The following is a 12633-nucleotide window of genomic DNA, read 5'->3' on the forward strand; positions in this document are numbered from 1 at the left end:
CCTCGTTTTCTTTCGGCAGTGATCTTTAAAAAAGATATTCTTAGATTTCTATTATGAAAGATTTAATCAAACCGTGAAGGCATTTCCTGTAACAAAGAAAAAAATTAGCTCTAGTTTCATTTTTAGGGCGCGTGTCAATGTTTCTTGTCAATCGAAGGGTAGTGCTAATTGACTTGAGGGAAAGGGTGAGCATCTTTATACCATACGTTCTGATAAATTTTTAAAAACCTCGGGACTTAATCGCTTTCTTGCCGGTCATTTGCTATTAAACAGTTCGAGGAATGAATTGATGTTATAACTGAGTACATGTGCGGTTTAATTTTGATCCTTGAAGACATTATCCTTTTTCTTAAGAAATACAGTATAAATTATTATTATACAGTATTATTTATACAGTATTAGAATTTTAAAGTCAGAACAAATAACTTACATCAGACATAAAAATACATGCATGTTAAAGTTTGAGCACGTCAACAATTATTAATTAATGTATGCATACTTTATTGATAGATCTTTTAGCGAAGCAAACCAGAATATTCTGACTTCGCGATCAGATAACGTTTCTAAATTCGGTTAAAAATTTACCTGCGTTAACGTCTCCCAGTCATTGCGGTTAGCAGAGCCGGGCGTTTCAGAATTTGTAGAAGTGTTCTTAATTGGATTTTTCTACAAACTTGCTCAAAGACAAAAAACAGTCGTCAATGTTTAAATCCTGGGCTAAAGCAATTAACGTCGAGCTTTTATTGAAAAGCTTTCCGTGAACATACAGGTCGTATTGAGTGCCTTCAATGAAGAAACATGTGCTAATGATCAGAAAAGTTATGACGGCGATAATTATCTTTTCAAGTTCTTCTTTAGTAATTCTGAAAATAACAAGTTTTTCGGCTTAGATAGAACTTTTCCGGAGCAAATCTCCAACAGCTCAGCTCATTTTCCATGAATCTTTTTTTTTGTCAATTTTTTTCTCTGTTTTATTTTTCTACGTGGCAGATAATTGTCAGAATTATATCGCAGAGTCTAACGATTTCATCATGATATTGAATAATTTATTTTATTTTTTTCGTCTGCTGCGCATTAAATATATGCCAAGTTATACGGGTTTTTATCGAAGGAAACATTTTATGCGACAAGTTTCATTTTTTATTTTAATTATTTATTAACCGAAGCAACTTTATTTTTAACCGATTAAACACAGTATCTCCAGACCCGGCAAAAGTCATCTCACAGATCTTTCAAAAGCTAGTTTATTGTTTCCTACAGGATGGAAGGAAAATCAAAATGCAGTTGCTCATTTTCGGAACTGACAGGGAAACTGTAAGCGGCACGCTAGGATAAATACTGAGGGGATGGGGATGAACTCTTCAGTCACACAGAGTTTTGATAAATTTTTGTCAAGATGGCGATGTGGGATCCAGGTTTGTAATTGTTTGATTATATTTTTGAGTTTTGAATATTTACCCTTCATCTTGAAATGCCGAATGGATTTAAATCGTTCTTAGGAACAAGCCTAGATACCGTTTTTATTCCCAAGGAGCTGTTGCTCAAGCAAAATTTAGAAGCCGCTGGAAATGCAGCAATCTTCCTTCGTCTGGACGAGATGACCCTCCTGGACATCCGTAATGCTCCGTATTCGGCCAAAACTGCCTGTTGGGTTCCTGACAAGGAAATCGGCTACATAAAGGGCGAGAAACTCGGCGAAAAGGATGGCAAGATCGAGGTCAAGCGCGCTGACGACAAGGTCAAACTCTACAAGCCTGAGCAAGTTGAGCAGCAAAATCCTCCCAAATACGAACTCCTTGAAGACATGGCTAACATGACGAATCTGTCCGAAGCTACTGTCATCCATAATCTTCATAGCCGATACGAACGATTTCTGATCTACACTTATTCAGGTAACCTGGAACAAATTCTCATCGTTCAGAATGCAGGAACCGTAACAAAAAGATTCAAATAGATTTAATATTTAGGTCTCTTCTGTGTTACCGTCAATCCGTACAAGTGGCTCCCCGTCTATGATTCACATGTTGTAGGATGCTACGCGAACAAGCGGAAGACTGAAATGCCGCCGCATATTTTCTCGGTTTCCGACAATGGTAAGGCTGTCTGGTAGACACAGCATTTTTTAATCAGCGTTCCTTTTTTCCGGAAATCTTGAAGCGATTGTTTTTTTCAGCGTACAACGATATGCTTCGAAACCGCGAAAACCAGTCCATGCTGATCACTGGTGAGTCCAGAGTTTGAAATTTTCGTGACTCGCGAGCGGCTCACTTGAGAGCGAGCGAGCACGAGCATGATGCTCTTTGCGCTCCCGAGCATATTGATTTCTGCGCTCGCGCTCTTTGCGCTCGCGAGCGCATTTCATTTTGCGCTCTCGCTCTCTTGGCTCCCGAGCACTGGTCGAATTGTGCTCTCGCTCGATCGGCTCTCGAGCTAAAAAAATTGACTCGCGAGCAGCCTTCCAGAGCCTAAAATGATTCGAAGGCCCCGTGACTAATTCCAAATGAGTCCCTCTCCCAGGAGTTAGCACCTCGCGGTGGGCATGTTTTATCTGTTTAATCTCGGCTTTACGCGTTCTACTGCCGAGATAACGTACCTAATGAAGCTTTCACAAAACGGAAAACACGAGAAATTGACCCAAGAAGAAATATATTTATGAAAGTGAATAATTATGCGAAAAATTTTTCTTTTAATTTTGCTCGCGAGCCGCTCGTGAGTCAATTTCATGGCGAGCACGAGAGCAGCCGCTCCCGCTCGTCTAGCTCCCGAGCATTGCCAACATATGCGCTCGTGCTCTCTGCGCTCGCGAGCGGTTTCAAGTCTGGGCTCGCGCTCTTTTGGCTCTCGAGCCAACTTCATTTCATGCTCCCGCTCCCCTGCTCTGAGAGCAACGATAAATTTTCGCTCTCGCTCTTTTCGCTCGCGAGCATTTGCGAGCATTTCAAACTCTGGGTGAGTCTGGTGCAGGAAAAACCGTCAACACCAAGCGAGTCATCCAGTACTTTGCAACTGTTGCTGCCATTGGCAAAGATGATGCAGCAGGAGGTGCTGATTGCAAACTGAAAGGAGGTGGAACCCTCGAGGATCAAATTGTCGCGGCTAATCCGGCCATGGAAGCTTTTGGTAACGCCAAAACAATCAGAAATGACAACTCCTCTCGATTTGGTAAATTCATTCGAATTCACTTTGGCGGCAGTGGCAAGTTGTCATCTGGAGATATTGATACTTATTTGCTCGAAAAATCGCGAGTCATTTTCCAGCTCCCAACTGAGCGATGCTTCCATATCTTCTACCAAATGTGCACTGGTCACAAGCCAGAAATCAACGAGATGTGCATGATTTCTACCGATCCTTACGACTACAGATATTGCTCCATCGGCGAAATCACGGTCAAGTCGATCAACGATTCCGACGAACTTGACGCTACTGATGAGTCATTCGATATTCTGGGGTTTACTGCTGAGGAGAAAAACGCTATCTATAAGTTAGTTGCTGGTTTGATGCACAGTGGCAATGCCAAATTCAAGCAGAAGCCACGAGAAGAACAGGCTGAAATCGATGGAACAGATTGCACCGAAAAGCTCGGCTTCCTTTTCGGTGTCTCTGGCGCCGAGTGGGTCAAGGGCATGTGCCACCCTAAAGTAAAGGTCGGATCCGAATATGTCACCAAGGGACAGACTGTCGAGCAAGTGTACTACGGTCTTGGTGCGATTACAAAAGCCTGCTACGAGCGTATTTTCAAGTGGCTTGTTGACATTATCAACCGGGCGCTAGGTACTGATCTTCCACGAGATTTCTTCATTGGTATCCTCGATATCGCCGGTTTCGAAATTTTCGACTTCAACACCTTCGAGCAGCTCTGCATCAATTATACCAACGAAAAGCTGCAGCAGTTTTTCAACCACCATATGTTCATCCTTGAACAGGAAGAATACAAACGAGAAGGAATTGAATGGACTTTTGTTGATTTCGGAATGGATCTTCAAGACACCCTCGATCTCATCGAAAAGCCACTCGGAATCATGTCGCTATTGGAGGAGGAATGCATGATGCCAAAAGCCAGTGATATGACTTACAAAGACAAGTTGATGGCGACTCATCTTGGGAAGAAAAAATGCTTTGGGAAACCAACTCCTAGCTCCAAAACGAAGTTTGAGTCTCACTTTGAAATTCATCACTACGCCGGTACTGTCGCTTATAATGTTATTGATTGGCTCTTGAAGAACAAGGATCCTTTGAATAACAGTGTCGTCGGTCTGTACAAGAAATCGACGGTCAAGGTCATGAACGAGATCTGGTCGACCTATGTCTCTCCTGAAGACGCTGCCTCTGGCGGCGGTGGAGGAGGAAAAAAGGGAAAGCGACAAAAAGGTGGCTCCTTCCAAACTGTCTCTGCTCTTCATCGAGAATCCCTCGGTCGATTGATGACCAATCTTCGATCAACTCAGCCCCACTTCGTCCGTTGCATCATCCCGAACGAGAAGAAGAAGCCCGGATACATGGACAACAACCTGGTCCTTCATCAACTCCGATGTAACGGTGTCCTCGAAGGAATCCGAATTTGCCGAAAGGGTTTCCCATCGCGAGTTGAATATGCTGAATGGAAGCAGCGATATACCATTCTTAACGCCAAGGTCATTCCTCAGAAGGGATTCATGGACAACAAAAAGGCCTGTGAGAAGCTTCTTGAAAGTCTTGCTGAAGAACTTTCACCAGATCTCTATCGATTCGGCCATACGAAGCTTTTCTTCAAGGCTGGTGTTATCGGTCATTTGGAAGAACTAAGAGATGACAAAATTGGTCAAATCTTGACTAAGCTCCAGTCTTTTATTCGGGCGAAACTCGCAAAGGAGAAATACCAGCGGGTGGTTGCTGAAAGAGATGGAGCAATGGTCATTCAGGCCAATTGGAGAGCCTACATTCAACTCGCCGACTGGCCGTGGATGCATCTCATGTACAAGATCCGACCTTTGCTCAACTCCGCTGAGAAGAGAAAAGAAATGGACGAGCTCAAGGCCGAATATGATGACATCAAGAAACAGCTTGAAGTCGAAACGGCGCTGAGAAAGAAGCTCGAAGATGCGTACATCAAATTCACACAGGAGAAAAACAAGTTCATGGCCATGCTGAGTGGCGAGGGAGATGCACTTGCTGATGCGGAAGATCGAGCCGAAGCCTTGGCTAAATCAAAAATTCAGCTCGATGGTCAAATCAAGGAGCTTCAGGAGCGACTCGAGGACGAAGAAGAGATCAACCAAGATCTGAACAATAAGAAGGCAAAACTTGACCGGGAGAAACGCGAGTTGCAAAAAGACATAGAAGAACTCGAGTCGACCCTTTCCAGGGTGGAGCAGGAGAAGAACTCTTTGGAAGACAAAGTCAAGAGCAATTGCGAGGCACTGGCTACGACAGAAGAGCACATGGACAAGCTGGCCAAGGAAAAAAGAGCGCTTCAGGAGCAGCACCAGCAGGTCCTCGACGATCTTCAAGTTGAAGAAGACAAGGTCCATTCTCTAACGAAATCGAAAAATAAGATGGAACAGCTGGTTGATGATTTGGACTCAGCGCTTTCTCACGAGAAGAAATGCAGGGTGGATCTGGAGAGACAGAAGCGCAAGTTGGAGGGAGATCTCAGGAAATGGTCAAAATTTTCCGAGATTCTAGAGTTAGAAATATAATGGCGATTGTAAGAAAAAGCAAAGGAGGGCAGTGTTTCCGCTCAGAGAGATTTTAATTTCTTTCAGGTCAGATATACGCGACCCTTCTTTGCTTTTCTTATTTTTTTTTTTGAATCTCTTTTTCGAATTTGTCGATTTTGAATCTGGTGATTTGAAGACGAGAGAGGACTTGAGAAAAGTTCTTTTACCCAAAAACCTCAGCACGCCTTTCAAACACAAATCCGATCTCTAATTGTCTATCGATAAGAAAGATGCATTCTCTCGTCGATTTTGGAATGACGCAGCATGGGTTCAAGATACTTGTGAGACAGCTTATCATTTTCTCAGGGCTTCTCAGCACAGATCCCGACGACCCAAGCTTCGTCTTCCAGCAAAATGAAATCGGGCAAAAACGGGACTTGACAACATTGAAAAACGATTATGTAAACGATCTAGAAGAATTTTGAAAAAAAAAACTATTTTCAAAATGAAAATAAAAAAATTTTTATTCTAGAGCATTTTTGATCATGAAACAGACTCAACCAGGAAACTATCATGGATCTTGAAAACGACAAGCAGCGTCTTGAAGAAAAGATCAAAAAGGCCGAATTCGAATGCAACCAAATCCGAACCAAATGCGAAGATGAGCAAGCCCTCATCGCCCAGCTTTCCAAAAAGATCAAAGAGCTTCTCGCCCGAATCGAAGAACTAGAAGAAGAGCTAGAAGCCGAGCGAGCTGCCAAGGCGAAATCCGAAAAAGCTCGAATGGAGATTTCCCGAGAGCTTGAAGAATTTGCCGAGCGGCTTGATATTGCGACGAATGCGACAACTTCGCAAATTGAAAAGTCGAAGAAGCGAGACGCCGAGCTGGCGAAGTTGGCTAGAGACATGGAGGAACTGACTTTGGCTCAGGAATCGCAAATCGTTGTTCTTCGAAAAAAACATGCTGATCATACTTCGGAAATTGGCGAAACGATCGAAAACCTGACTCGAATCAAGGCCAAGTTGGAAAAAGAACGATCTGAGATGCGAATGGAAGCTGATGATCTTCTCTCCACCATCGACACCCTAACCAAGCAGCGAGTTCTTCTTGAAAAGCAAATGAGAACCGTCGAAGATCAGTTCAACGACCTCCAAGAAAAATACGAAAAGTCCGAGCGAGAAGTCGCCGATGCCAATGCATCCAAAGCGCGGGGCATTGCCGAGTTGAACGAGTTGAAGCGACTTGTGGAGGAAAAAGAAGCGATGAACAGCCAGTTGAAGCGTCAGCAAAACTCCGTCAATCAGCAAATCGAGGAAACAAAACGAACATTCGAAGAGGAGCAGAAAGTCAAGAACTCGCTCGCCCATCAGTATCAAAATGCTCTTCACGATGCTGAATTGCTAAAAGAACAATACGATGATGAAGTTGAAGCTAAAGTCGAGCTTCAAACTCAGCTGACGAAGTCGCAAGGAGAAATTCAACATTGGAAGGGCAAGTATGAGACTGACGCGATTCAGAAGACAGAAGAGCTCGAGGATGCAAAAAAGAAGCTGTCTACTAGACTTGGAGACGTTGAAGAACAAGTTGAGTCAATTTCTGCCAAGTGCGGATCTCTAGATAAGTCAAAGACTCGATATCAAGGAGAAATTGAGACGATCACCGTTTCGCTCGAAAAGACAAACAACCAGATTTCCACGTTAGAAAAGAAGCAGAAAACTTTTGATAAGCAAGTAGAAGACTGCGTTGCAAGACAAAATCAATTGCAATCTGAAGTTGACGCTGCGAACAAAGCTGCTAGAGAACGAAGCACAGAAGTGTACAAATGTAAGATTCTTTATTAATTTCCTGAGCAAATAGCGCAAAATGTTGCATTGTTTGAATTTAAATCGTAATTAAAAAGGGAAAAGCTATTTGTGGCAGTTTTCGTCGCCAAGGCCACTATCTTGCGACAGTCTACATTTCTTCCGTTGTTTGGTTGGCTCTGAGTTATTCACAATGGCTAACTCCTCTTCCAACTCCTTGATTTTTTGGTCCTTCAAATTTATTGACGATAACAGTTTTCGTTTCTCCTCTGCCCAAGCTTTCATCTCGTTTTTGTGGTTCTCTTTCAAAAGCTTGTTTTCGTGAAGTTGATTTTTGAACGCCCATTTTTCATTTTCAAGTTCTTCACAGATCGACTTGTGGTCTTGTTTCAAAGCTTTTGCTTTCTAAGAAAAGGGATAATATATCAAACGTAACTTATAAAAAACTTCTTTTAGCTCGACCACAAGGTCTAGCCATTTTCTCTCGCAGACCATCGCATCGCAGCAAGATATTTGGCATTTTTCAGTGTGAAGATTCAGCTGCCGCAAAGGTTTTCTATGTGGCGTCGATTTTTTCGGTGTCTTAAGGGATCCCCCCCTGTTTTTTCAAGTACTTGATAAGGGTCTATCTTTGATATTTTTAGATTCCTCGTGTTCTGAGGATCATTTTGATGTATCATATGACCCCCTTATGAACATCTTTCCCCAAAATTTTAGCCTTCAAAAATTTCAAAAATGCATGTAAATTGTACTTAGCGTGAAAATCGGAATTTTTTTCGGTTTTTCAATATCATCGAAATAAGACATATAAGGGGTCTATCGAAAGCTTAGAATTGACTGAATAAGAAAATAATAACCGCACTAGAAATATCGGCCTTATGTTGGCGCTAGAGAGCAAAAAAACACCAAAAAACGCCAAAAATGGGTACATTTGGTTGTTCTTAAGAAAAAATTTTTATTACTTGATGAAATGACTTCTCTGTACTAGAGTTTTTAGATTAAACTCTACTCTTTCTAAATCTAGTCCCAAATTTATACTAGCTAAGCCCTAAAAAAAGTAGTTTGCCGATGAAAATGGCCAAAAACAGCGTTTTTTCAAAATACACTAACTTCAGCGCCCCCGTGTGGTAGGTTTGCGTCTATGGATTTTTATCTCTGTACTAGAGAATTAGCCGCTATGAACGAGCTTTCATTTGCGCTATTGGCAATAGCCTATTGCACGCGTAAAATTGTTAGCCCAAAAAAAAGTAGTTCGCCGTTGAAAATGGCGAAAACGGGGGATCCCTTAATATCCAGTTACATTTTTCAAAAACAACTAAAATATTTTACAAAATTTACCTGCGGCAGATTCAAAATTTCAGTATCAGTAGTTGTGTCTAAGGGACTCTCTGATTCTGTAGATAAATCGTTCATTTCCATAAACACGTGAGTGAACTAGTTTTTTAGCTCAGTCGACAAAACGGATTATTGCTTGTGGCGCTCCGGTTTTTAGAGCGACCTTTGAAAAAACGACCAGCGTGCGCTCGTAAAGTTTAACTTGAGTTTAATTTCAGTACGAAACGCATATGAAGAATCCTTGGAGCATACTGAAACTCTCATGCGCGAGGTCAAACAGACGCAAGAAGAACTGATCGACTACCAAGACCAAAACGCCGAGGCCCAGCGTCACATCTCCGAGCTGGAACGTGCGAAACGTGAGAGTGAGGTTGAACTTAATCAGCTCCAAGCGCAGTACGAGGAATCCGAAGCGGCCGTTGAGCAGGAAGAGAACAAGATCCTCCGAATCCAAGTCGAGCTTAATCAGCTCAAAAATGACTATGACATTCGCATTCGTGAGAAGGAAGACGATATCGACTCGTCTAGACGAAATTGCCAACGAAGCTCCGATTCTCTTCAAAACTCTCTTGATGCGGAAACTAAATCACGTGCTGATGCGATCAAATCGAAAAAGAAGCTCGAAGGTGAAATGGCCGATATTGAAGTTCAACTTGCTCATTCTCTCCGCCAAAAGAACGAATTCCAGCGACAGGTGAAGGACATCATGGCCGAAATCAAAGACAACGACGCTAGAATCGACGAATATGAGCGAGTCAACGAGTCCATTCGAGAAAACTTCGCCATCTCCGACCGACGAAACAAGATGCTTGCTGAAGAGATTAGCGACCTTCGAAGCAACTTTGAATCGCTTGAAAGAGCGAGAAAGGTGGCTGAGGGCGAGTTGAATGAGGCAAGGGATCGGGCAAATATGCTGCATACGCAGAACGCAGCGCTGATGAATCAAAAGAGAAAGTTTGACAAGGATGTTCAGGCGTTGACCGATGAAGTTGATGAAGCTACTCAGGTAACAGACTATAAGTATGAATTTTTCGCTATTGATAAAGAGTTTCCCATATTTTACGATCATGATTATCTAAGCCTTACTTCAGCTCTGTATACTTGTTTTTCAGGAAGCGAAAAATGCCGCTGAAAAAGCCAAAAAAGCTGTCACCGATGCTTGTGGAATGGCCGACGATTTGCGAAAAGAACAAGATCAATCCATGCATCTCCAAAAGGCTCGAAAAACTCTTGAAGGAGTCGTCAAGGAACTCCAACAACGACTCACTGATACTGAACAACAAGCGCTCAAGGGCGGCAAGAAGCAACAGCAGCGGTTGGAAGCGAAGATTCGAGAGTTGGAAAGTGAGCTAGAAGCTGAAACCCGACGCGGCTGTGATGCTCAGAAGATGCTGAGAAAATCCGAAAGAAAGCTCAAGGAACTCCAGTACGCGACTGAAGAGGACTCGAAAAAATCCGGACGGCTTCAGGACCTCGCAGATCAGCTTCAACTCAAGGTCAAGTCGTACAAGCGCGCCGCCGAAGAAGCTGAAGAAAATGCTAACAAGAATCTTGCTCTCTACCGAAAATTCCACCACGAATTGGACGAAGCCGAGGAGCGAGCGGAAACTGCTGAAGCTGCTCTTTGCAAGATTCGAACTCACTCAAAATACTAAGAATCTCTTGACTTTCGACATTATTTATAATAAAGTTCTTTTGCCGTGAAAAAATGTGAAATTTATTCAATGGAGAAAACGATGTTTACAGACTAGAAGGACGGAGATTTTTAATGAAGAAGGAAAATGAGTACAAGTAGAAATTTTCATAGATAAAATATTTTATGCATTAGTCTTTTTTGGATTTGTCCAAATGATTGACGAATTGCTTCTGAAACTTGAAAATTTTGTTTTTGAGTTTTTCCATTCTTGGACAGTCGACAAGGTACGTTGTGGCCATCTTTCATCGGATTCAGGTGATGAAAAAAACATTGTGCTACAATTTTTTTCTTTTATCTAGCCAATAAGATTAAGGGATCCCCCCCCGATTTCCCGAACTTTGACCCGTATCTACTTTTTTCTGGTCATACGTGTGAGGCTGGTTAGTAGCTCATTTAAAAGCTCGTTTTTTAATGAGCATATTTTGGTAGAATCAGCTTCCTAGCTCAAAATTTGCTTATGCATTAGAGGCCATCAAAGTGATTAAGATTCGCGAAAATGGCCATTTTAGACCATTTTCAAAGTGTATCTACTTTTTTGTGGCCTTTTTGATTAAGAATCTTTTTGTTTTGCTAGAAAGTTCAGACCCTAAACTTCATATTCTGGTAGAATCAGCATTATCGGATAAGTAAATAAAAAAATTCTAGTTTTAAAACTTTTTGAAACCATTTTTGCCGTTTTTTGGGTGTTTAAATGCTCTCTAGCGCCAACAATTGGCCGAAAATTCTAGTGCGGTTATTATTTTCGTAATCTACACATTCTAAGCTTTCAATAGACACCTTATTTGTCCTATTTCGATGACAGTGAAAAATCGAAAAAAATTGCAATTTTCACGCTAAGTACAATTTACATGCATTTTCCCGAACTTTGGGCGCCAAAATTTTGGGGATGTATTTATGTAAAGGGGTACTATCATATATCAAAATGATCCTCAGAACACGAGGAATATAATAATAGGGGATAATGACCCGTGCCAAGGTTTTGAAAAATCGGGGGGTGATCCCTTAATCAAGACATTCAATGAAAACGAGAATCCGTTCCTTTCGCCAAATCGTAGTAAACCTTAAAATCTCATCCAACGGCGCAGTGGACCTTTTCGCACTCAAAAAGGTAGACTGCAACGCCAAACTTTCCTCCTGAGTGAGTTCATCTTTTGCACAGGGGCGGCTCAACGTTTTGAGCAGTTTGTCTTCAACCTTTTTGATCGCGCGATCCAATTTTCCGCGCTTCAGGGGGTCACTTTTTTATAACGCTCGTTTTCAGATTCATCGATTCACCGTTTTTCAATTTCGAAACGGCACAGTTGGAGACATATTTTTACAGTATGATTTATGAGAGTGACCCCAGTGACCTTTATGTAGTCGCTTTGGACGTTGTTTTCGATCCAGTCTCGTGCTTGTCCAGCGATCCGGGACACTTTTTTAATTGCTATATCGGAAGTTTCATCCTAGAAGTTCTACGAATCCGCAGCGACTGTAAATCTACCTGTAAACCAGCATAGTAGTAATCATACGCTCCGAAGTCATCATCACTCCGCGGAACAACAGCTGACCTCTAAAACGAGGCTTTAGGTTTATCTTTTTGGAAAATAAGTGGGGCGTAAAATCATAAGTGCTGGATCGACGCGCCCGAAAAAATTCCCTGTTTGCACTTACTTGGCGAAAACTGTTGATGTTTGAGGAGGATGACAATGAATAGCTCGCTTGGACGGGTCGAGCATGGTAGCCGATATTTTGTTGTCTCGCGATCTGAATGAGATTGAAAACCATATCTATGCTCTGATTTCAGAAAATATAGATTTTTCTAGTAATGACAGTTTGATAAAAGAGTAAAACATAGAAACACAGCTTCTTCTGTGGGAATAGGTAGTCGGTTATTTACAAATATATTTTTCTAATCAAGTCTTGACATCATCAAGGGCCTCATTGAAAATCAATTTAATTACCACTCAATCAATAATTCACAACCGACCCTTGCCAACACCAAAAGTCCATATCCGGCATCTAAACCTGCTGCGCTCCCCGTTACCTCTCGTAAATAGCCATTATCGTGCTCGGCAAGAGCTTGATGCGGTTGAGCGATCAAAAGAAAAACTGTCCTCATTTTTTTAGTTTGTTTTTAGAAGCTCTGTGTTTTTTTCCAAAAATCTGACAAATACGTATTCT

At 42.0% G+C, this 12633-nt stretch overlaps 2 protein-coding genes across 2 annotated transcripts; one reads left to right on the forward strand and one right to left on the reverse strand.

Moving 5' to 3' along the window:
• Positions 1-1372: 1372 nt before the first annotated feature.
• Positions 1373-10472, forward strand: LOC145698649 (uncharacterized). Its single transcript, XM_081775864.1, is given in 8 exon segments — positions 1373-1415; positions 1557-1892; positions 1968-2093; positions 2174-2235; positions 2955-5638; positions 6191-7461; positions 8993-9780; positions 9887-10472. Coding segments are annotated over 8 exon segments (5829 nt in total). The 5' UTR covers positions 1373-1396; the 3' UTR covers positions 10430-10472.
• A 961-nt stretch (positions 10473-11433) lies between these two features.
• LOC145698637 (uncharacterized) lies at positions 11434-12633 on the reverse strand. Its single transcript, XM_081775849.1, has 5 exons — positions 12497-12633; positions 12124-12216; positions 11954-12022; positions 11820-11915; positions 11434-11694 (listed from the first exon to the last, which is right to left on the reverse strand). The coding sequence occupies exons 1-5, from the start codon at positions 12569-12571 to the stop codon at positions 11473-11475; spliced, it is 555 nt and encodes a 184-aa protein (XP_081631975.1). The 5' UTR covers positions 12572-12633; the 3' UTR covers positions 11434-11472.

This window comes from Oikopleura dioica, chromosome 2, assembly GCF_907165135.1.
Source record: "Oikopleura dioica chromosome 2, OKI2018_I68_1.0, whole genome shotgun sequence".
Lineage (NCBI taxonomy): Eukaryota > Metazoa > Chordata > Appendicularia > Copelata > Oikopleuridae > Oikopleura > Oikopleura dioica.